This window comes from Sus scrofa, chromosome 3 (genome assembly GCF_054392235.1).
Source record: "Sus scrofa isolate SSC_HxYL_T2T_F1_AM1 chromosome 3, Sscrofa_HxYL_maternal_Yorkshire_Landrace_v2.0, whole genome shotgun sequence".
In the NCBI taxonomy this organism is placed as follows: domain Eukaryota; kingdom Metazoa; phylum Chordata; class Mammalia; order Artiodactyla; family Suidae; genus Sus; species Sus scrofa.
Window position 1 is genome coordinate 83,480,282 of NC_139385.1, and position 24,393 is coordinate 83,504,674.

At 36.0% G+C, this 24,393-nt stretch overlaps 1 protein-coding gene across 40 annotated transcripts in view; it reads right to left on the reverse strand.

Annotated features, from left to right (window-relative positions):
• Positions 1 to 24,393, reverse strand: part of ZNF638 (zinc finger protein 638) — a 140,625-nt gene that overhangs the window by 24,147 nt on the left and 92,085 nt on the right. For 25 of the 40 annotated variants that reach the window (XR_014841715.1, XR_014841716.1, XR_002342575.2 and 22 more), the window contains 8 exons: positions 16,602 to 16,660; positions 16,325 to 16,377; positions 6,981 to 7,031; positions 4,580 to 4,651; positions 3,668 to 3,754; positions 3,330 to 3,398; positions 2,351 to 2,391; positions 849 to 980 (listed from right to left, as the gene is read on the reverse strand). Coding sequence is in view for 20 of the 40 variants with exons in the window: in XM_013996059.3 (XP_013851513.1) it covers positions 849 to 980; positions 2,351 to 2,391; positions 3,330 to 3,398; positions 3,668 to 3,754; positions 4,580 to 4,651; positions 6,981 to 7,031; positions 16,325 to 16,377; positions 16,602 to 16,660 (564 nt within the window). In the remaining 20 variants the exon portion in view is untranslated. The remainder of the gene's footprint in view (positions 1 to 848; positions 981 to 2,350; positions 2,392 to 3,329; positions 3,399 to 3,667; positions 3,755 to 4,579; positions 4,652 to 6,980; positions 7,032 to 16,324; positions 16,378 to 16,601; positions 16,661 to 24,393) is intronic. The other 15 variants (XR_014841717.1, XR_014841708.1, XR_014841714.1 and 12 more) reach the window with 1 other exon arrangement.

Sequence of the window (24,393 nt, forward strand, 5' to 3'; positions counted from 1 at the left end):
TATATACTTACTATAGAAAACTGAAAACATAGAAATAAACCAAACCACCTACGTTGTTGTAAGTACTGATGGCTTCACTAGTCTGAGTCTGAAAATGGTTACTTTGCATTTGAACATAATTGGTAAAACAGAAACACTAGTAAGAGTGCTCTACAAAATGTCACAAGTTATTTAAAAAACTGTATTTACTTATTAACAATGTATTTTCTACTAAACTAATAAACATTTGAACAAAACATTGATGAGGAACTCCAGCTTTCCCATTATAAAACTATATCTGATGTAAACAATATATTTTTAGGAGTTCCCTGGTAGCCTAGCAGTTAGGGATTTGGCATTGTCACTACTGTGGCCTTGGGTTCGATCTTGGGCCCAGGAACTTCTTCATGTCATAGGCGTGGCCGAAGAAAAAAAGAATGTATTTTTAAAATAAGGGATTATCTGTGTTTTATATTTTATTTTATCTTTCATTTTTTATTTGCTTTTATGGCCGCACCCAGGGCATATGGAGGTTCCCAGGCTAGGGGTCAAAATGAAGCTATAGCTGCCGGCCTACACCACAGCAATGCCAGATCCAAGCCATGTCTGCGACCTACACCACAGCTCATGGCAACGCCAGAACCTTAACCCACTGAGTGAGGCCAGGGATCTAACCCGCAACCTCATGTTTCCTAGTCAGATTTGTTTCTGCTGTGCCACGACGGAAACTAGTGTTTTATATTTTAAAAAAGCTTGAGACAGCTTATTTTGAGATGCTGCTCTTAAACTCTTTCTTCCTAGTTACATAAAATTAACGTTTTTCAAAATGTACTTGTGAACAAGAATTCACAACGATTTTCAACTCTTACCTTTTTATGAGATGATAAAACCAAAATATCCTTTAAACTACCAAATGGTTTTACTAGGCTGTGAACTTCTTCAATAGAATATCCTTTATTGGGCAAGTCAGAAATAAGTACCACACACATTTCTTCTGTTTCCTTCAAAACAAATTTAAGAACTGATATTAAAAATTAACTGGTATTATATTTACTTAAATTTACACTGCAGACTGTATATTATGTTAGTATTTAAATTGCATTTAATACTAAATCTGATTAGTTCAAAAGGTTAGTCTGAATTACAAATTAAAAACAAAACAAAATGCAAATTTCCTCTCTTCAAGTACACAGAATAATTTTAGTCATACTAACTGTCATCTAGTGAAGGTCTTTAGCTCTCTTTTGCAACCACTGCTAAAAAACAAGTTTAAAACCACAAGTTTGTTCATCTCTGACTACAACTCCTTCCTTTCGCATATAGCTGCCATTCCTGTGCCTTGGGATATTAACATCCCCAAACTCCAAATCATTGCTTATCGTTTTATTTTACTGAGTAAAATAATCCTTTTTAGACAATATAAAAAGCTCACTTAGTCTCTTAGGATCCTTACCCCATAACCCAATGCCCACTACAAAGTAAATACTTCCATTTCTGCCATTTTCTCTCTCAGACCTACTTTATTCTTCAAGATGACTCTCATTAATGCCAACTTTTCCTTTATTGGATGTCAGGGAAAATCCCCAAAGGTGTTCTACAGTAAACCTGGCAACATATGACTTTTCTCTTTGGGAGGAAAAAGGTGAGAAATTATAATTTTCATAAGCCAATTGAGAATGATTTTTAGCTACCATGTCAATTGTGTTCATAAGTGGTTCCTTCTGAAATATTCTATTGGTGCTTTGAAATATTCTTCCTAAAACAAAATAGTAAGTTAACACATACTACTTAGTTTTTACTTGAATGAGGTAACCAGTCTAAAATAAACTTATTCTTATCTCCTGGAGGATCTCAAGATTTTAACCAGTAAAATATAAATTAATAAAATTTTAATACATTTATAAGATAGAAATAACCATAGAAACCAGCAAAGTGAACTTTATGCCTTTCAATCCTACTTTATGCCTTTGCAAACTTCACTTGTTCCTCTAAAAACACACAAAAAACTTATATTCTAAATATTAACAAATCTCCCATTTGCCTCTGAGAAAAAAGTAAAGAGGTTTCACAAAATCCTGTTCATTCTCATGACAAACTGTTATCTACTCAAAAACCGAACTGCCCTAACATTTTCTTCTCAGTGAAAAGTAATCCTCAATAGCATGTACATTTACTAATAATCTGTCCTAAATTTTGGTGACTTAACCTGCAACTCAAGGTTTCTGAATTCAAACTGTATTTACAAAATCACAAGTGACCAGGATTTTTCATGCCAAATCCTGAGAATTTCCCCCTGGGTTTACAGTTAGAAAAATATGTTGTGTCAAAATTTCTTAAGCTTTTAAAAAATAAGTAAGATATAAAAACTGACCTTGTTAACTGGTTCATTTTCTGTGGCCTCCGAAGCAGCTTCTTAAGATACAAAATAAAATAAGAATTCATGCATATATATTTTATTTATCAAGATCGCACTTCTTTTTTCCTTTTTTTTTAGGTCCGTACTTGAAGCATATGGAAGTTCCCAGGCTAAGGGCTGAAATGGACCTGCAGTTGCTGGCCTAAGCCACAGCCACAGCAATGTGGGGTCCAAACCACGACAGCAACCTATGCTCACGGCCACACCAGATCCTTAATATACTGAGACCAGGGATCGAACCTGCATCCTCAGGGATAATAGCCAGGTTCTTAACCCAGTGAGCCACAATAAGAACTTCTATTAAGATGCCACTTTATTCCACAATGGATTAAACAGTAGCTACTACATGAAAATGTGTACAATGGGCAAAAGACTAGAGAATTTAAGTAGGAAATAGCTATAGAAGTAACACTGGCTCTTAATAATACATTTAGTTTTATTCTTTCCAAGAGTAAAATTTTGGACTAATCAAGAGACAGGCTGAAGATCTGAATCACAATATTCTTTTGTGTGTGTGTGTCTTTTTTTATAGGGCTGCACCCACAGCATATGGAAGCTTCCAGGCTAGGGGTCAAATCTGAGCTGCAGCCTCAAGCCTACACCACAGCCACACAGGATCCGAGCCATATCTGCGCCCTAGACCATAGCTCACAGGAAAATCAGATCCTTAACCCAAATGAGTGGGGCCAGGGATCAAACCCGTATTCTCATGGATACTAGTCGGGTTTGTAACCTGCTGAGCCACAACGGGAACTCCTGAATCATAATATTCTTAATTTCACTGAATGACCCTGGTATTGAAAAAAGAAAAATAAATAAATAAATAAATAAATATATATATATAAAACACACAAAAATAAATACCTTATTTTCTTAAAATTGAATTTTCTACCTTTAAACATAAGAGAACAAAATAAAATTTCTATTGACCTACCTGAAATAGTTTCTTTAGCACCATTTTCAGTGGCTTTGACTTCCATATTTGTCTTTATTTCAGAGTTTTCTGTAGGAAATAGTCTACTTTAATAGTCTAGAAAAACACACTAGTATAATTAAACTAATGAATCTAAACAGAAACTTGAGCTAGTTTATTGTTACTTCAGGTCTCCTTAGGCTGACCAGATTTAAGTCAAAGATAATACAAGTTTTCCTTTGAAATACAAAATAATCACTTTAAAGATTTTTTAAGCAAAGATTTCAAAATATATCTCAAATACATGCCAATCAGATTTAAAGAAAAGAAAGCACTGAATGATCATATTTCGAGCTTACCTGTTACAATCACAGGTTTACTGACATCTTTGTTTTTGACAATTCCAGACTTCTTGACTTCTAAAGATTTCTTTCCACCAGATTTTGCTTTTAAAAGTAGAATTGAATCATTACTCTATGGGTCTATTCAGTAATTTAGCATGTTTCACACTAATACATTAGTAAGTAAGGTGTCCAACTTTATTATAAAAGCAGCTTTTCTACACATATTTATTTCCATTTATTTTCAACATCTGTTTACCAATAAGATTAAAAGTAAATTCAAACTGAGACACAATTTTTGTCGAGGGCCAACAGTGCTTCGCAAATTTAATCCTTATATGGCAGAAGCACATCATAGTCACACACACAAAATCCTACTTCATAATTTTTACAAAAGTATCTACCACTTCTCGGTCTTTTGGCTAAGATCAAGTATAACATTACATTAGTCTATCAGAAAAATATATTAAAAAATCATGTTTCATTATGTTACAATTTAGTGTTCCATTTCTTTATGGAGGATATATTATTACAACATGGAAAGAAAATCTTTAAAGTTAACAAATATGAGAAGAATTGTACAAACTGGGGAAGGTAATATGAAGTGACAGCTCTAAAAAAATGAGGAAAACAAAGAGTAAACAATTTGTAGGTGGGAAGTGGCAGAGCAATCTGTGACTATATAGGTGTCAGAAATCTTTCCTAAACAAAAATCTATCTGCAATGGCAGACAGTGTCATAGACCAAAGCACCAAAATATAAGTCCTCTGTTATGTCAGGTTTTTAAATAACAAGAAAGTATCTACCACTTTTCAAGATGTTATTAGATACTATAAATCATATGAATTTAAAACCTGCCATTGATATTACATTCTTTAGGACAGAATTAAGAATAAATTTAATATAACCTCTCCTTTCCAAGAGTCTTACCTGTTTTGATTGAAGCTTTATTTCCTTTAGCAGCTACTGTCACCACAGATTTTACAGAACCCGTTGATTTCCCTAAATCACAAAAGCATGGTCAACAATTCCCAAAGACCCTCACAAAGAATGTAAAAGCAACAGACTATATTTTACTTAAAATAAAATGCTATAATCTTTAGGGACACTGGTCATTTGCTATACTAGCAATGACGATTCTTTAGCAAGTAAAATACCACTGAAATAAGAATTCACCTCAATACTGGGTTACTAAAAATAGCACTCAGGTAAGTTAAATTTCCAAATGTATGATTTAACAAGAAGCAAAATTACTGACTACAAGGATATAAAAATAATCCTATGATGCCCTTAATGGTTCCAAAAGCAGTTATATTTAGGACCTCTCAGTCCTACAACATGGTCAGGCCTCGTAAAAATTATTTCAATTCATTCCTAATGGGTCCTATCTGAACAGACTCTGTATTTAAACTGCTCTGATTCTACTTTGTATATAACGTAGATATTACTACTGCTTATCTACCAAGATGATATTGTTTATAAAGACTGTGATTATCTAAGTGTCACTAAAAAGACTGCCAGAATGCCAAAACCCTTTTCATTCAGGGAGCAACAGCAGGTTTAGCTCTGAAAATTAAGATCCCAACAACTAGCAAGGTTGTATGAGGAAAAAAACCCAGGATCAGACAGACAATAAATCCAAGTTGAATTCCAAGTTAAGCTGTGAATCTTAGAGAATTTACTGATTTCCGTGCACGTTTCCTATTTTATTTCTTTATTTTCTTTTTAAGGCTGCACCCACAGCACATGGAAGTTCCCAGACTAGGGGTCAAATTGGAGCCACAGCCACAGCAATGCCAGATCCAAGCCTTATTTGTGACCTAGGAGGCAGCTTAAGACTATGCCGGATACTTATCCCACTGAGTGAGGCCAGGAATTGAACCCACATCTTCACGGATACTAGTCAGTTCCTAACCTGCTGAGCCACAATGGGAACTGCCATTTCCCAGTTTATAAACAAGGGTGGCAACTGCCCTAAATACCTAGGAGAATATGACCATGCTTTTGAAAAGTTATCAAACAGATAAAAATATTGACACCTACAAAAACAACTGAAAAAGTTTATAAATCCACCCTTTATATCCAAACACAGTTCTTAATTTTTGGTCAAAAAGACAAATACTAATCCTTATAGACTGTCACTAAACCAGTCACTTCTTAGCCATTCCCAAGCTTTGTCAAACGGCAGTAACCTTAGCCCCAATGGGCCTGTCAGGTGTTTCTTTCACTATCCTATGTTATTACAAGTCAATTCACTTTACTACTTCTAGGTGGGTACCAGAACCTAAGGGAAAAAAAATCTAGAATTAATTTCCCACACTTAAGGTATAACTAGTTGCTTTAGTACCAGCTCCTCCAAATTTCTCCTAATGACTCCCATAAACTTAACTATTAAAGCAATATCAAACTGTTTGCTAAATAAACACATCTTCAAAAAAGTTTTCTAGCTTCCCCTGATTCCCACAGATTACTGCTTCTAAAAAATTACTATATGAAAATTGTGGGTCTACTACTAACAATGGTGTCTGCTAATTCAAGACTACTTCCTTTCCTTCCTCCCATTATAGGGAAGATAGTTTAATACATCAATCTCTATCTACTTTAAAAGTCAACCATGAGGGAGTTCCCGTTGTGGCTCAGTGGTTAATGAATCCGACTAGGAACCATAAGGTTGCGGCTTCAATCCCTGACCTTGCTCAGTGGGTTAACGATCTGGTGTTGCGGTGAGCTGTGGTGTAGGTCGTGGCTCGGATCCCGCGTTGCTGTGGCTCCGGCGTAGGCCGGTGGCTACAGCTGCAATTAGACCCCTAGCCTGGGAACCTCCTCCACATGCCGCGGGAGCAGCCCAAGAAATGGCAAAAAGACCAAAAAAAAAAAAAAAAAAAAAGACAACCATGAGTTAACCAGCACTTAGAAGAAATGTGAAGAAAAAGCAAGGGGGTAATGCTAGGGGAAGGAGAAAGAACTAATAATTACTTGAAATCCATGATAGCCCATAAAATTATAAAGAGAATGTAATTTGCTGTAAGTCTGTTATCTAGACTATTTCACAAAAGAAAGTAAACACAGGAAAGACATCAATAAATGAGAAAGAAAGAAATATCTCTAATATACTCACCATGAGAAACATCCTAGTTAAATTATTTTATTTTGTTAATTACTCCAAGGAAAGAACATTATCTCCTAAACCTTTCTCAAAATTTCTAGATGACCATAAATTTCAAAGACTGTATACACTGAGCACACACTATGTCATATGAAATCCAAGACTACTGATAAAAGTAATTTAAAGTTAACTAGTATGTCCAGAATCCTGATATAAAAAACATACCTGAAGATTTATTCACTTTGGCTGCAGATGTCTTGGCTTGTCCAGTTTTGGCTAAAATAACAAGAAATATATAGCAATAACACATTACAAATGACATCATTTAAATTTAGGAAAAACCTGGCAACAATTCTGGTAAAAAAACACTAAAAGAAATATCCTCATATTTGTACACCCATGGAACTGTAACTATAGGTAAGTTCTTGGACACAAGACTTGTGGAGATAAAAGGATATAGATTTAAATTTCAACAACTAACATCAAATTATCCTCCAGAAAATTTGTACCAATTAAATTTGCCATCAATAGTACATAAGAGGGAGGCTTCCCCATTTCTATATAAACATAGTATGTAAGAAGTTATTACACGCCAACCTGATATGGAAACTAGTTTGATTTAATCTTTGTTTCTTAAGTTACAAGTGAGGCTGTGCCAATTTTCGTATGTGTAAGTTCATCTCTATATCTTTGTTATCTGCCTACTTTAACAATTTTTTTTAAAATTATACAAAATACTTATATAAAAATACTTTTCATTTGTCAATGTCTTCCTGATAGGGGAGGACTTTCTCATTCTGAAATTAAAAACTAACCAAAAATATCACCGCATTTTCTTTCCATACTTTTAATTGCCATCTATATATCATGTTAAATCCTTTCTTTTTTATTTTTGTCTCATTAGGGCTATAACTGCAGCATATGGTGGTTCCCAGGCTAGGGGTCGAATAAGAGCTGTAGCCATCGGCCTATGCCACAGCCACAGCAATGTGGGATGCAAGCCACATCTGTGACCTACACTATAGCTCACAGCAACACAGGATCCTTAACCCACTAAGTGAGGTCAGGGATCAAACCTGCATCCTCATGGGTGTTGAGTCAGATTCGTTTCCACTGAGCCATGATGAGAACTCCTCACGTTAAATTTTTTTTTTTTTTAGGGCCGCACTGTGGCATATGGAAGTTCCCAGGCTAGGGGTCGAACTGGAGCTACAGCTGTTGGCCCACAGCACAGCCACAGCAATGCCAGATCTGAGCCACGTCTGTGACCTACACCACAGCTCACGGCAACACCAGATCTTAACCCACTGGTGAGGACAGGGATTGAACCCATGTCCTCATGGATACTAGGCAGGTTCGTTATTGCTGAGCCATGAGGGGAACTCTTAAATGGTTCTTTTTTATGTAATGAAGCAATTAAAACTTTATAGTAATTTAGAGAAGATGGCTAATTACATTTAATATCATTTCAAAAGATTCTACTGGATTTTCCATCAGACACATATATTTGCGAATAATAATGTTTTATACTTTCCAGTTTGTTTTTTGTTTTTTGGGTTTTTTTTTGTCTTTTTGCCTTTTCTAGGGCCACTCCCATGGCATATAGAGGTTCCCAGGCTAAGGGTCAAATTGGAGCTGTAGCCGTTGGCCTACAACCAGAGCCACAGCAGCATGGGATCTGAGCCGCGTCTGCGACCTGCACCACAGCTCACGGCAACACCAGATCCTTAACCCATTGAGCAAGGACAGGGATCAAACACGAAACCTCCTGGTTCCTAGTCGGATTCGTTAACCACTGAGCCACGATGGGAACTCTCTTTCCAGTTTTAATGCCTCCTGACCTACAGTGCACTGGATAATGGCCATTAGTTTTAGAACAACATTTATGTTAACTCACAGGAATGATGATTGGTATCCCTTGTTTGTCCCAATCTTAATAGCAATGCTCCTACTATTTTACTTTTAAGCATATGTTGGCTTTTGACTTGATATATGTGTATATTTGATGGTATAAAAATAACAGTATCTATACACAAGCACACTATCGTATTAAGGAAGTAGTCATCTACTTTAAGAATTTCTCAGCATTTATCTCTACTTAATACAGTAAACTGAATTGATAGATTTCCTAATTTTGAACCATCTTTTTATTTCTGATGGGCATAGTACATTATTTATTTAATGTGCTTCCAGACATGCTAAAATTTTAAAATGTTACATCAAATATTCAGATGTGAAACCAGACTATAGCTTTATCATGATAGCTTTAACAGCATTTTAAAACATCTCTAACTTATAATTTTGTGATTATTATAAATTCACATGGAGTTGTAAGAAATAATAGGAAAAAAATCCCAAAAACCTTTCATGAAGTTTTTTCTAATGGTAATGTCTTATATAACTAAGCACTATATTACAAATAAGAAATTGACATTGATGCAATTTACAAACATTTCAATTTCCCCAGACTGCATGCACGCAATGTATGTTTAGTTTTATGAAATTGTGTACATGTAGATTACTATCAGTCAAGATATAAAACAGTCCTATCACAAGGATTTTTCCTACTACACATTTTAGAAAGAGCCACTGCCCTCCCTCTCCCTCAGTCTCTGACAACCAATAATCAGTTCTCTATCTCTTTAATTTTATCATTTCTAGAATGTTATGTAAGTAGAAGCTTTTTTTAGACTGATTTTTTTTCAATAAGCATAATTCCTCTGCGATCCAAGTTGTTCCATGTGCCAATAATTCATTCCTTTCTATTGTTGAGTGGTTGGTATCCCATACTTTAGACATACCACCCACTGAAGGACATTAGGGTTGTTCTCAGGTTTTGGCAATTAATAAAGAGCCTATAAGGTATTTGTAGGAGTTCCCATTGTGATGAAGCAGAAACAATATGACTTGTACCCTTGAGAATGCAGGTTTAATCCCTGGCCTCACTCAGTGGGTCAGCAATAGGGTGGTGCGGTGAGTGGTTTAAGTCCCAGATGTGGCTTAGATCCTGCACTGCTGTGGCTGTGGCACAGGCCAGCCACTACAGCTCCAATTTGACCCCTAGCCTGGGAACTTCCATATGCCACATGTGCGGTGCTAAAAAGCAAAAATGAATAAGTAAATAAAATAAAATAAAGTATTTGTGTAGTGGGGTTTTTTGGTTTGTTTTTTGCTTTTTGCTTTTTAGGGCCACACCCTGTGGTATATGGGATTGTTTTGAATCAGCCACTGATTGGACAAGAAAAGAAAGAATGTTATTTACATTTGAACTGGGTAAGAGAGAAGACAGGGTAAAGGTTACTCATGAGTTTCTAAACCAGATGACTAGTAATGATTGTTAGATAATATGAGAAAAGGAGGAGATAGAAGAGGTTCATGTGGCGCAGTGGTTAAGGAATCCGACTAGGAACCACGAGGTTGCGGATTCGGTTCCTGCCCTTGCTCCGTGGGTTTGACAATCTGGATCTGGCGTTGCCGTGAGCTGTGGTGTAGGTCAGACGCGGCTCGGATCCCGCGTTGCTATGGCTCTGGCGAAGGCCAGTGGCTACAGCTCCGATTCGACCCCTAGCCTGGGAACCTCCATATGCCGTGGGAGCGGCCAAAGAAATAGCAAAAAGACAAAACAAAAAAAAAAAAAAAAAAAAAAAAGAAGAGGTTCAAGTATGTATAGGAGATGTCATTGGTCCTTAAAAATATGGGAAAAAATGAAATCAACCAGCAAGAAAAGTAGGACATTGAGAAGAGAAACAGACATCTACAGAAAGGATTAAAGGAAAATAAGAGTAATCAAAGGAGATACAGAACAAGCTTTCATTCTCAGAGAGGTACCTTAGAATAGGTGAAAAGCTTTGGAAGAATACAGTTGGGGTTTGAATCCTAACTCTTGAATCTCTGAACTGTTTCCTCATTTAATAAATGAGAACAGTAATAAATATACTCATAGGATGGTTTTGAGATAAACTGCCTACTATAAACAGTCTAATCATGGCAGGTTTCTTTCCTTTGTTTTCTGTCTTCTGGCACAAGTTAAAGTATAAGCTATTACGTAGAAATAAAATAAAGATCCTGTCTATTTGGTCCCCTGATATAGCCTAACTACTTTATAAAGCACCTCCAATTGTGGGCACATAGCAGGATGCTCAGTAAGAAATTTGTACTGGGTAAGAGTTCTAAAGTTTCCCCTTCTGACAAACTAACAGCTTTTGCTTCCTTCATGCTTTTTTGAGTTGTGCTTATAATCAAAACTCTCTTTTAAAACTACCCTGACTGACTTCCTATCCCCCTCTTCAATTTGACATTACTGGCCTCAAAAAGCAATCTTATCTTTCTCAATGACATTTTCTTAGTCTTATTTAAAGGCTCCCCTCTTTCTTTCTACATTTATATTTGAAGGCACTTCTCCCTCTACCCATTACTTTTATTATGAAGGACCATTTGCAAAATTCAGACCTTAAACTTAACAAAAAATTTTCCTAAGTATCCCACGTTCAATGCAACACGACCACTAAATAATCACCAATAGGTATTCTTTGATAGCTGATATTTAGCAATGTTCTCCCCCTACCCCGACCCAGGTTAAAAGAAAAGAAACTGCAAGGAAATTTTATTATAATCAACATGACCACACTCTTCTAGTAAACTCCAACCAACCCAAAATCTTGAAATTTTAAAATTGTGTTCTTTTAAATAGACAAATTCTTAGGAAGGTACAATCTTCCAAGACTGAACCAGGAAGAAATAGAAAGTATGAATAAGCCAATTACAAGTTCTGAAATTGAAACTGTGATTAAAAAACATCAAGAAAAATAAAAGTCCAAGATGATAACATTTAGAGAAGAGTTAAGACCTATCCTTTTGAAACTCTTCTAAAAAATTACAGAAGAAGGAATACTCCCAAGCACATTCTATGAAGCCATCAGCACCCAGATACCTAAACCAGACAAAGACACCACAAAAAAAGAAAATTACTGGCCAACATCACTGACGAACGTAGATGTAAAAATCTTCCAACAAAATATTAGGAAACTGAATCCGACAATATATTAAAAGGATCACACACCATGCTCAAGTGGGATTTATCCAAGGATACAAGGATTCTTCAATAGACACAAATCAATCAGTATGATACACCACATCAACAAACTGAAGAATAAAAATCATATGATCATCTCAATAGATGCAGAAAAAGCTTCTGACAAAATTCAACACCCACTTCTGATAAAATCTGTCCATAAAGTGGGCACAGAGGGACCCTACCTCAACATAGTGAAGGCCATACATGACAAACCCACAGCAAACATCACTCTCAATGGTGAAAAGCTGAAAGCTTTCCCACTAAGATCAGGAACAAGACAAAGATGTCCACTTCTACCACTTTTATTTTTTTATTCAACATAGTTTTTGGAAGTACTAGCCACAACAATCAGCGAAAAATAAATAAATACATAAAAAGGAATGGAAACTGGAAAAGATGAAGTAAAACTGTCATTGTTTGCAGATGACATGATACTACACATAGAAAATCCTAGTATTTTGTTGAGGATTTTTGCATCTATGTTCATCAGTGAAACTGGCCTGTAGTTTTCTTATGTATGTGTTATCTTTGTCTGGTTTTGGTACCAAGGTGATGGTGGTCTCACAGAATGAGTTTGGGAGTGTCCCTCCCTCTGCAAATTTTTGGAGGAGTTTGAGAAGGATAGGGGTTAGCTATTCTCTAAATGTTTGATAGAATTCACCTGTGAAGCCATCTGGTCCTGGACTTTTGTTTGTTAGCAGTTTTTAAATCACAGTTTCAAATACAGTACTTGTGACTGATCCGTTCATCTTTTCTATTTCATCTTGGTTTAGTCTTGGAAGATTGTACTTTTCTAAGAATTTGTCCATTTATTCTAGTTTTTCTGTTTTATTGACATATAGCTGTGTATAGTAGTTTATTATCCTTTGTATTTCTGTGATGTCTGTTGTTACTCCTCCTTTTTCATTTTCTAATTTTATTGATTTGAGTCCTCTCTCTTTTTTTCTTGATAAGTTTGGCTAAAGGTTTATCAATTTTGTTGATCTTTTCAAAGAACTAGCTTTTCATTTCACTAATCTTTTCCATGATTCTCTTCGTTTCTATTTCATTGATTTCTACTCTGATCTTTATGATTTCTTTCCTTCTACTAACTTTAGGTCTCGTCTATTCTTCTCTCTATAGTTGCTTTAGCTGTAAAGTTAGGTTGTTTATTTGAGCTTTTTCTTGCTTCCTGAGGTAGGCTTGTATTGCTATAAACTTTCCTCTTAGAACTGCTTTTGCTGCATCCCATAGGTTTTGGAGTGTCATATCTTTGTTGTCATTTGCTTCTGACTTCAGACTATACTACAAAGCTAATCATCAAAAATGTAGTCATCAAAACTGTATGGTACTGGCACAAAGACAGAAATAGAGATAAGTGGAACAGGATAGAAAGCCCAGAATTAAACCCACACACCTACAGCCAAATAATCTATGACAAAGGAGTAAAGGATATACAATGGAGAAAAGACAGCCTATTCAATAAGTGGTGCTGGGAAAACTGGACAGCCACATGGAAAAGAATGAAACTAGAACACTCCCTACCACCATAAACAAAAATAAACTCAAAATGGACTAAAGACCTACATATAAGACCAGACACTACAAAATTCTCAGAGGAAAACATAGGCCAAACACTCTGTGACATAAAAGACAGCAACATCTTCTCAGACCCACCTCTTAGAGTATTGACAATAAAAACAAAAATTAACAAATGGGACTTCATTAAACTTGAAAAATTCTGCACAACAAAGGAAACCCTAAACAAAATGAAAAGACAACCCACAGAATGGGAGAAAATCTTTGCAAATGAATCGACTGACAAGGGATTCATCTCCAAAATTTATAAACACCTCCTGCAGCTCCATACCAAAAAAACAAACAACCCCATCAAAAAATGGGCAGAAGATCCAAACAGACAATTCTCCAAAGAAGACATACAGATGGCCAAAAAACACATGAAAAGATGTTCAACATGGCTCATCATTAGAGAAATGCAAATCAAAACCACTATGAGGTGCCACTTTACACCAGCCAGAATGGCCATCATCCAAACGTCTACAAACAATAAGAGCTGGAGAGGGTGTGGAGAAAAAGGAACCCTAGTACACTGTTGGTGAGATTGTAAATGGGTGCAACCACTGTGGAAAACAGTATGGAGATTCCTCAGAAAACTAAAAATAGAACTACCATTTGATCCAGCAATCCTACTCCTGAGCATCTATCCAGAGAACACCAGGACTCGCAAAGACACATGTACTCCGATGTTCATTGCAGCACTATTTGCAATGGCCAAGACATAGAAACAACCTAAGTGTCCATCGACAGAGGAGTGGATCAAGATGTGGTACATATACACAATGGAATATTCTCAGCCATTAAAAGGAAAAAAATAAAGGCATTTGTAGCAACATGGATGGACCTAGAAATTTATCATTCTAAGTGAAGTCAGTCAATGAGACACCAACATCAAAGGCTATCACTGACATGTGGAATCTAAGAAAAGGACAGAATGAACTTCTTTGCAGCACAGATGCTGACTCACAGACTTTGAAAAACTTATGGTTTCCAAATGAGACAGGCTGGGGGTGGGGGGATGCACTGAGGGTTTGGGGTGGAAATGCTATAAAATTTGGTTGTGATGATTATTGTACACCTATAAATGTAAAATTCATTGAGTAATTTTTTAAAAAAAGAAAAGAAAATCCTGAAAATATTACCAGAAAACTACTAGAGCTCATCAATGAACTTGGTAAAGTTGTAGGATACAAAATTAATACACAGAAATCTTTTGCATTCCTATACACCTACAATGAAAGATAAGAAAGAGAAATTAAGGAAATAATCCCATTTACCATCACATCAAAGACAATAAAATACCCAGGAATAAACCTATCTAAAGAGGCAAAAGACCTGTAACTTGAAAACTCTTAAGACACTGATGAAGGAAATAAAAAATAACACAAACAGACAGACAGATATATCATGCTCCTGGACTGGAGGAACCAACATTATCAAAATGATTACTACACAAGGCAATCTATAGGTTCAACACAATTGTATCAAACTACCAATGGCATTTTTCACAGAACTAGAACAAAAAAATTTTAAATATGTATAGGAACACAAAAGACCCCAAATAGCCAAAGCAATCTTGAGAAAGAAGAATAGAGCTAGACCAATTTTAGCACAGAGAACTATATTCAATATCCTATGATAAACCATAATGGAAAAGAATATTTTTTAAAAAACGTATACATGTATAAATGAATCACTTTGCTGTGCACCAGAAATTAAAACAACATTGTAAATCAACTATACATCAATTTTTAAAATTTTTAAAAATTTTTAAAAACGTAAATGTTTATGGATTATTTTTTAAAAAGAAAGAAGAAAGTGGTATAATACATATCCGAAACTTTATCTGATCCAAAACATGTTCTAAGAATAAGTCTTGCACACAACACATTTTCAGAAATGCTTTTAATGGGGTTAAATTCAAAAACATCCCAGCATGACTCAAGGCCTTCTACAAAGTGATTCCCCAATTAATGTTACTTTCGTTATGCCACCTCCCTAACTGAAGTAATCTTCTGCCTCTAAATATTATCTGTTTATGTGTAAGCGTTTAAAACTTCAGTCAAAATTTACTGCCTTCCAAAAGCCACCCAAAGTCACCTCCACTAACTTCCCATAACTTCAGGACACTATCCAACTAAATAGGGAAAATAAGCTATTCTAACCCAATTTCCAGTTACCTGAATTATTAGTTTTAATACCCAAAACTTATTTAATCTACTTTGAATAAGAAATCCAGAACACAGTATAAACCTACCTTTTGAAAAGATAACATATAAAATACAATTTAACTTTCCTAATACACTTGTTTATTTCAGCTATTCTATCTTGTCCTTCACTATCACACTGTTCTTTAGACTCAAGAGTATATATTTTGGCAATAATTTCTTCCTCTCAACATTTCTATTGCTAAATGATCGGAGAAAAAAAAATTGGGTTTCATAACCCAGTTTATTAAAATTGTATGCAAAATTCATTTAGCTAGATTCATAATAAAAACCTGAAGTGTTTTCCTGTGCATAAAGAGATAACACATGAGTGTAGTAACATCTATTGCCATTTAGTGTTTTTTACTTTTTGGTTCTCAACAGACTTTTAAAATAAATCAAAAAGGACCACATAAGCAATCTTAACATACCTTTCTTTATGTTTTATCTCACCAGTTAATCAGGAGGAAATGGGAAATATCGCAAAATTAACCTTTATAGCTATTAACTATGGAATTATGATAGGCATTTTATATACATTATCTCATTGAGTCCTTACAGTTATTCCAGAAGAAATTTCATAATTAAACAGTACTAAATATTAACCACTAGCTTAACACAGGGGCTGATGTAAGTTCCTTCTACAAGCACAATAAATAATGTTTTCCTAAAGGTTCTAGTACACTGACAAGATATACTCATTTGGAGGAGTATTAAAAGTAATAACTTACTGGCAGAAGCCAAAGTCACAGTTTCAACAGCTTTGGAAGCATCTGTATCTTTTCTATTAAAAGAAAAAAACATTTGGCAAAGAATAAACTTCTAATATCTAAAACTTCTAAAGATGCAAAGCTTAAATCTAAAAAAGTTTAAAATAACTCAATTTGAATGATGTCCCATTTAAACTGGAGTCAAGAGAATAGAATATAAAAATGTAGTTGTAAAAATTAAAAACTTCTAAATCGTATGCATATTCATTCTCACACAGGAAATCATGGAATTACGTACTTTAAAGTAGATGTAGATATTTTCTTTGAGTCTGACATCTTTTTCTTCACCTCTTTGTTCTATGAAGGAAAAATATTTTGAAATTTTTAGTTTCTTCCCCAACTATAAAAGGCAATTCAGAAAATACATAAAAGCTTAAGAAACACACACAAAATTTAAAATTTTCCTATTGTAATTATAAGTGCTAATTACCTTTTCCTATTTATAGGCAGAATAAAAATACTTCCTTCAATTTCTGATCATACAGTGTAATTTTACATCCTGCCACTTATCTGCAATTATCTGCATCATCCTGTCACTTATTTACATTTTCCTTTTCTTTTTTTTTGTCTTTTCAGGGCTGCACCCATGGCATATGGAGGTTCCCAGGCCAGAGCCTCAATCAGAGCTATAGCTTCTGGCCTACGCCACAGCCACAGGAACTCAGGATCCGAGCCACATTTGCAACCTACACCACAGTTCAGGGCAACACTGGATCCTTAACCCACCGAGTGAGGCCAAGGATCGAAGCCGCCACCTCATGGTTCCTAGTGGGATTCGTTTCTGCTGAGTCATAATGAGAACTCCTAGCTACATTTTCTTATCACTATCTTTCAAAAACATTATTTCAAATAGTGCTATAACATTTCTGATGTCTAACTGCCATCCCCCTGGTCCAATCTACCACCATCTTTTGCTTTAATTACTGAATAGACTCATAATAGTCTCCATTTCTGTTTTTTCTGCCTTTTCATCCACTGTCATTCCATTCCATTCCACACAAAACAGATTGATCTTACCATTCCTAGACTAAAACCTTTCATCACATTGAGAGAAAAATCCAATACTTAAAGAGTTTACACTACACATTCCACCCACTCTCTACCCCCAAACCACCAAATGTACCTCTTCCTATCCTGATCTATTTCCAATAGCAAGCATCCTTTATACTCCTCAAACAAACTACAGAGGTACAAATCTGAGAAGTCTTTTGCAGTTGCTGTTCCTTCTCTCTGGTATGCTCTCAATCCAAGAAACAGTTTACTCTCTCACCTCCTTTAGGTTTTTGCTCAAATACCACCTTTTCAATCAGACCTTCCCCAACTACTTTATTCAAAGTTGCACAGCTCTTCATTCCCCAACAAGAGAACTTCCATTTCCCTATTCTGTTCTTTTTCTCCTCAGCACCTATTGCTAACAGACATAGTATGTATGTATTTTTAATTTCCTTGTGGTTTTTCTCCTCTTCACTATTGTTATCTCCAGTGCCTAAAATCATGCTTAGCAGTTAGTGAACATTCAAGAAGTAGATATAAATTGATCTGAACTTAATAGTGATTGCTGTCATGTTACGTTAGTTTTCTGTTCTTCTGGGGCATCCATGCAATTTTCTTTTGTGCTATATGGATTTTATCCCACAATCTCCCTTACCCCAATTGTTTGGAAGATATTCATCCTCCTGCTCTTATTCTATAATGGGTATCTTAAGGAGTTTTTTTTTTTTTTTTAATTTGAAACTGTCAGTTTCTTCTGTATAAATTTAAAAGCCCTTACCTCTTGGCTTACTTGCCAATTTTTTCTTTTTCTGGCTGCACCTGCAGGTTGTGGAAGTTCCTGGGCCAGGAACTGAACCCGTGCAACAGCCATGACCCAAGCCACAGCAGTCACAACACTAGATCCTTAACCTGCTATGCCACCAGGGACCTCCTTGATGACATATTTTAGACCAAAATTATTATTGTTTTTTAATTTTAAGTAACTTTTTTTTTACTATTTACATATTTTATAAAGATGCAATTGTTTGGATTTAAGTCTATGTTTAAACAGTTTCATTACTCATTGCCAACTATTTTATATCATAACGTCTCCATTTCTTTAACTCTTCTTGACAGTAATATATATAGACAGTAATATATATATATATCTTGACAGTAATATATATATATAGACAGTAATATATATATATATCTTGACAGTAATATTTTAGGAAAGGTATACAGACGAAACATTCTCCGAGCCCATATATGTCTGAGAATACTGCCCTAGCACACAACTTAGTATCTGACTTGAAATGCACATACTGAATAACAATAAATCAATCTTTTCCTTCCATTCAGCCTTCAGAATGTGTTGCTTGTTTATCTAAGGCTGTACTAACTCCTTTTTACATTTATACTTGGATCATTATAGTTTGTACCTTTATAACTATGAAACTTAAAATATTCCCAGTTGATTTTAAGTGGTGTCCTCTTTCTGGAATTCCAGCTATACGCAGATTGGGTTCCCTAGATGTATCAACATATCCACCATGCCCTTCCTCTTCATCATTTTAGACTTTTAAACCTTCACTACTAGGCTATAATTTCTAAGGATAGAAGAACATCTGCCTTGTTCATCACTATATCTTCTGCAGGTATCACAATGCCTAACACATAACAGATGTTTAAGAAACCATTTTTTTTTTTTTTTTTGGGTCTTTTTGCCATTTCTTGGGCAGCTTCTGCGGCATATGGAGATTCCCAGGCTAGGGGTCTAATTGGAGCTGTAGCCGCCGGCCTACACCACCAGAGCCACAGCAATGCGGGATCCGAGCCGCGTCTGCAACCTACACCACAGCTCACGGCAACGCCAGGTCGTTAACCCACTGAGTAAGGGCAGGGATTGAACCCGCAACCTCATGGTTCCTAGTCGGATTCATTAACCGCTGCGCCACGACGGGAACTCCAAGAAATCATTTTTGAATTAAAATGAAATTAAAGTCTTCTGAATTGACTGTTATCGTTTCTTTCACATCTTTGTTATTCATCAGGTTGTCCTTAACGCTCAAACCACTGTTCACTGCTTCCCAGCACTGTTTTTGTCTCTACGCAGTCTTCTTGAAAGCTAAGCTGACTGCTTGCTCTAGGTTTCAGATGTAATGTCCCTGTGAATCTTGCTGAAAACATTATACTAAAATTAAAAAAAAAAATCAAATTTTTAAAGTCTTTTTGTTTTTCCAAAGGGTTGAGCTAAGCTATATCATTATTTTATAGTTGAAAAAAAGCGTTCTTTTTTTTAAAAAATCTGATTATACTTTTTTTCCTGTATCAAGGGCTCATGTACCTTTAAGGAAAATTTTGTGAGTATAAACATGTGTCCATTTCTCTGGAAAAGAATGCTTGCTTTCAGCAGATTACAGGTAGTGGTAGTGAAAAGAGTAGCTCAAAAAACGTTAAGAATCACTGTTAAGGACCGAGGTCTATGTTGGCTTACAATTAAGGACAAGGTTACTAAGTTTGTCAGAGTTGTGCACACCCTTCAGGCTTAAATAAGGAATGTGGGAAATTTTAACCTTTTCTCCAACATTTCATTATTGATTCCGAGAAGTAGCTAAATAATGAGAATGCTCTATGAATTAGAGCCAGAGTAAAAGACAGTCCTAACATGAAATATCAAATGCGGGGAGAAAAATTTTGTCATGGTTTGGACTATTCATGCCAAAGATGAGATGTGGGCCAAGAAAGCTCTTTCACTGCCTTCATGTTCCTAGACTGAGTTTCAAGCCAATTTTATCCTTGCTCTGATAGGAAAACTTGATGTCTCTCCCTGTGATAACAGGCCAAAAAGATTGTCCCATAAATTTCTAATCTGAAGAAGCCATAATCAGAGTTCTACTGGGGGTCCTCTCCAGTCAATACTGAGGAATGTTGCAACATCACAACAGAGAAGTCATAAGTTATCCTTTCTAAGACTGATTCAATTCAGCACCATCCAAAACATATTTTATTGACGAACACCAATGTTTCTGACAAGTAGATGGCATGTTTTCTAGATTCCAGTGCTGATACTTACCCCATTCATTACTATGAAAAAGTAGTAAATACGATTGGGCTATTCAACTTAGGTTGCTGCCTTACCAATATTTCCAAGAAGTCATCCAAGAGAATTATTTTAATCTGTGTGGAATACTCTAGTACCCTACTTGTATCCGGACTCACCCATTTTTCCAGATTAAACTTTTTAGAATTAAAGAAGACTGATCTCCTCAATTCTCCAAATTTAATGATTAGCCAGATCTTGTTTAGGAATCACTGGTGGAGTTCCCATCGTGGCTCAGTGGTTAACGAATCCAACTAGGAACCAGGAGGTTTCAGGTTTGATCCCTGGCCTTGCTCAGTGGGTGAAGGATCCGGCATTGCCATGAGCTGTGGTGTAGGTCGCAGACGCGGCTCAGATCCCTCGTTGCTGTGGGCTCTGGCATAGGCCGGTGGCTGCAGCTCCGATTGGACCCCTAGCCTGGGACCCTCCATATGCCGCGGGAAGCGGCCCTAGAAAAGGCAAAAAGACAATAAATAAATAAATAAATAACTGGTATAAGCTATTTAAGCTATTTCTCCTTTCTATTCTAAAAGGTAACTGATCTATACCAAACTGTTATTATTATTGTAACAGTCTGGCTGGCTAGGTGAGCCTTCTAACTATACCTTCTGTTCTCTCATTTAATCAATCTAAGTTTTCTTTGCCTTCAGAGTCATTTGCCCAACTAATTCATTCTGCAGATCACTTCCTGATGAATCTTTCTAATTCAACCATTTCATTATGTCACACCTTTGCTGAAAACCTTAACATTTAACTGTCTATAAGATAAAGTTTAAATTCTTAAATCATGCATTCAATTCTTGCTTCCTCTTATATTCCTCTGCAAGTACTAGTGGCTATGTCTCACAGTACTGGTAAATCAAATGTAGATAAAAGTTGCTGAGGAATTTCTTTGGGGGTGGGGGGGGAATCCAGTCTGCTCTTGATTTTGATTCCTTTCCTTCTCCTACAACCGAGGATGAAAAGTACATGCTAAAGACAGTAGAAAAGAAAAACAAAAAAAGACTCATTCCTGAAGGTACAACAGAGCTGATGCGCCAACCATGGATCACGTACCTGCAGATTTCCTGTTATGAAATAAATAACCTCTTATTTGTTTAATAAATTACTGACAAAGTTTTCTTCAGTTGAAAATGAAAGAAGTTCTAAATTTGTAATAACTAGGGTCAACTTATACTTCACTATTCAGATGAGGACAACAGGGCAGGTACATACATGGCAGGTGTTAGTAAACAAGAATGATAGGTTACTCGAAGAAACTAACCAGAAAACATAAGAGACTGGAAACTGCAATAATATTTATGATATATAAAAATAAATATAAATAAGACAGAAACTTAATACTCCAAATTGTACATCAAGAAAACATCACAAAAGAATTTTATGGGTAAAAAACATAAAACTTGCTGAGGAAACTTGCTGAGGAACACTAAATGAAATCTAAATGGAGAAATAAGGCATGTTTTCGGATAGAAAAACTTTTTAAAGACATCAATACAAATTCAATGCAGAATCAAACTCCATTAAGATTTTTCAGAGAAGGAGTTCCCGTTGTGGTTCAGCAGAAATGAACCTTACTGATATCCATGAGGATACAGGTTCGATCCCTGACCTTATTCAGCAGGTTAAGGATCCAGCATTGCTATGAGCTGTGGTGCAGGTCATAGATACAGCTCAGATCTGGCACAGGCTGAAAACTGTAGCTCCGATTCAACTCCTAGCCTGGGAACTTCCATATGCTGCACCTGTGACCCTTTAAAAAAAAAAAAAAAAAAAAAGATTTTTCAGAGAATTTAAACTGATTCTAAAACTAGTATGTAGGAGTCAATGTTTAAGATAAACCAAAATAAATTTAAAGAACAAAGAAAAAGGAGTCTATTAGAAAAATAGGCAAATATTATAAAGTATAAAATTTTTGTTATAATAATTGAAACCACATAGTATTTATATAAAACCAGACTGAAACAGATCTATTTTTCATAAGATAACTTACACATATAAAGACAGCTTTTCGAATCAATAAGGACAGACAAACTAGGCATAAATGGTGTTGGGTTAATTGGTTACCCACTTTGGAAACAGTATTGATCCCATTCAATTCATATTATACCATCTACCACAACAGATTTAAAAAATAATGGAAGCATATCTTTTTGGCATTGGTATAATAAAGACCTTCTAAAAGAAGACAAAAAAAAAAGCTAAAGCCATTAAGAGGGGAAAAAAAAATAAACTTGAGCATACTGAAATTAAAACTTTTATATATGTATACATACAAGCAACAGACTAAAATACTTCCCACGCATAACACAAAATTAGAATCTAGGATAATGAACACCTTCAAATGAAAAAAAATTTTTTTTTCTTTTTATGGCCACACCTGTGGCATTTGGAAGTTCCCAGGCTAGGGGTCAAAATGGAGCTGCAGCTGCCCACCTACACCACAGCCACACCAAATCTAAGCCAAGACTGTAGTCTATGCCTCAGCTTGTGGCATCGCTGGATCCTTAACCTACTGAGCAAAACGAGTGCTTGAACATGCATCCTCATGGACACTATGTCAGGTTCTCAACCCAATGAGCCACAATGGGAACTCCATCAGAAGAAAAAAAAATTTTTAAAGGCAAATAACTGGGGAGTTCCCACTGTGGCACAGTGGAAACAAATTCAACCAGTATCCATGGGGATGCGGGTTTGATCCCTGGCCTCACTCAGTGGGTCAGGGATCCAGCATCACCATGAGCTGTGGTGGAGGTCCCAGACGCAGTTTGGATCCCTCATTGCTATGGCTGTGGCATAGGCCGGCAGCCATAGCGCCAATTCAACCCCTAGCCTAGGAACTTCCAATGCGTTGTGGGTGCAGCCCTAAAAAGACAAAACAAACAAACAAACAAAACCCAAAAAAACACATTATCATAAGTGCATATACAAGAAAGTTAACTAAAGTCTTGTTTAGAGTAACGAAAAATTAGAAATAATGTGAATATCAATCCATAAGGAACTGGTAAAATAACTGGTACATTCATACAAATAATACATACAACTTTAAAAGAATGAGGAAAATCTTTATGTACTAAAATGGCTGGGTCTCCAAATCAAATTATTGATCAAAAAAATGTGTGCTGATGGGAGTTCCCGTCGTGGCACAGTGGAAACGAATCCGACTAGGAACCATGAGGATGAGGGTTCGGATCCCTGGCTTCGCTCAGTGGGTTAAGGATCTGGCATTGCATCAACTGTGGAGTAGGTCACAGATGGCTCGGATCTGGTGTCGCTTTGGAGGATCTGGCATTGCTTTGGCTCTGGCGTAGGCCGGCGGCTGAAGCTCTAATTAGACCCCTAGCCTGGAAACCTCCATATGCCGTGGGTGCAGCCCTAAAAGGACAAAACACACACACACACACACACACACACACACACAAAGTGTGCTGCAAAGCAGGCATTCTTCAGCAAGTAGGAAAATAAAAAGAACACACAAAGCAAAACTTACTGGGTATTTTTAAGTACTTCCATAGACATCATCTAGGGATATATAAACTAAATCATAGAAAATGATCTACAAAGACTAAAAACTCATCAACACTGACTGCTTTTGGAAGCAAAAGTCCCAAAAGAATATATACTCTATGATTCTGATTGTATAAAGCTCAAAACAGACAAAATTTAATTATGGCTTTAGAAACCAAGCTGGGGTTACTCTGGGGCAGAAGGGAGGGTCTAAGATTTTTGGACGAAACATGCAAGGGGCTTCCAAGATGTTGTCAATGTTATAGTTTGTGACCTAGGTAGAGATTTCACACGTGTCTGCTAATTCTGTTGACTAATTTCTCTTAGTCTACTGCTTACCATTTAATAGTGTTTATAATGTGATATGTATGTATATATAAAGAAGTTACTAAGTTCGGTGTATTTGAATTTATACACAATCTGTGAAATAAATATTTATGTTTTATGC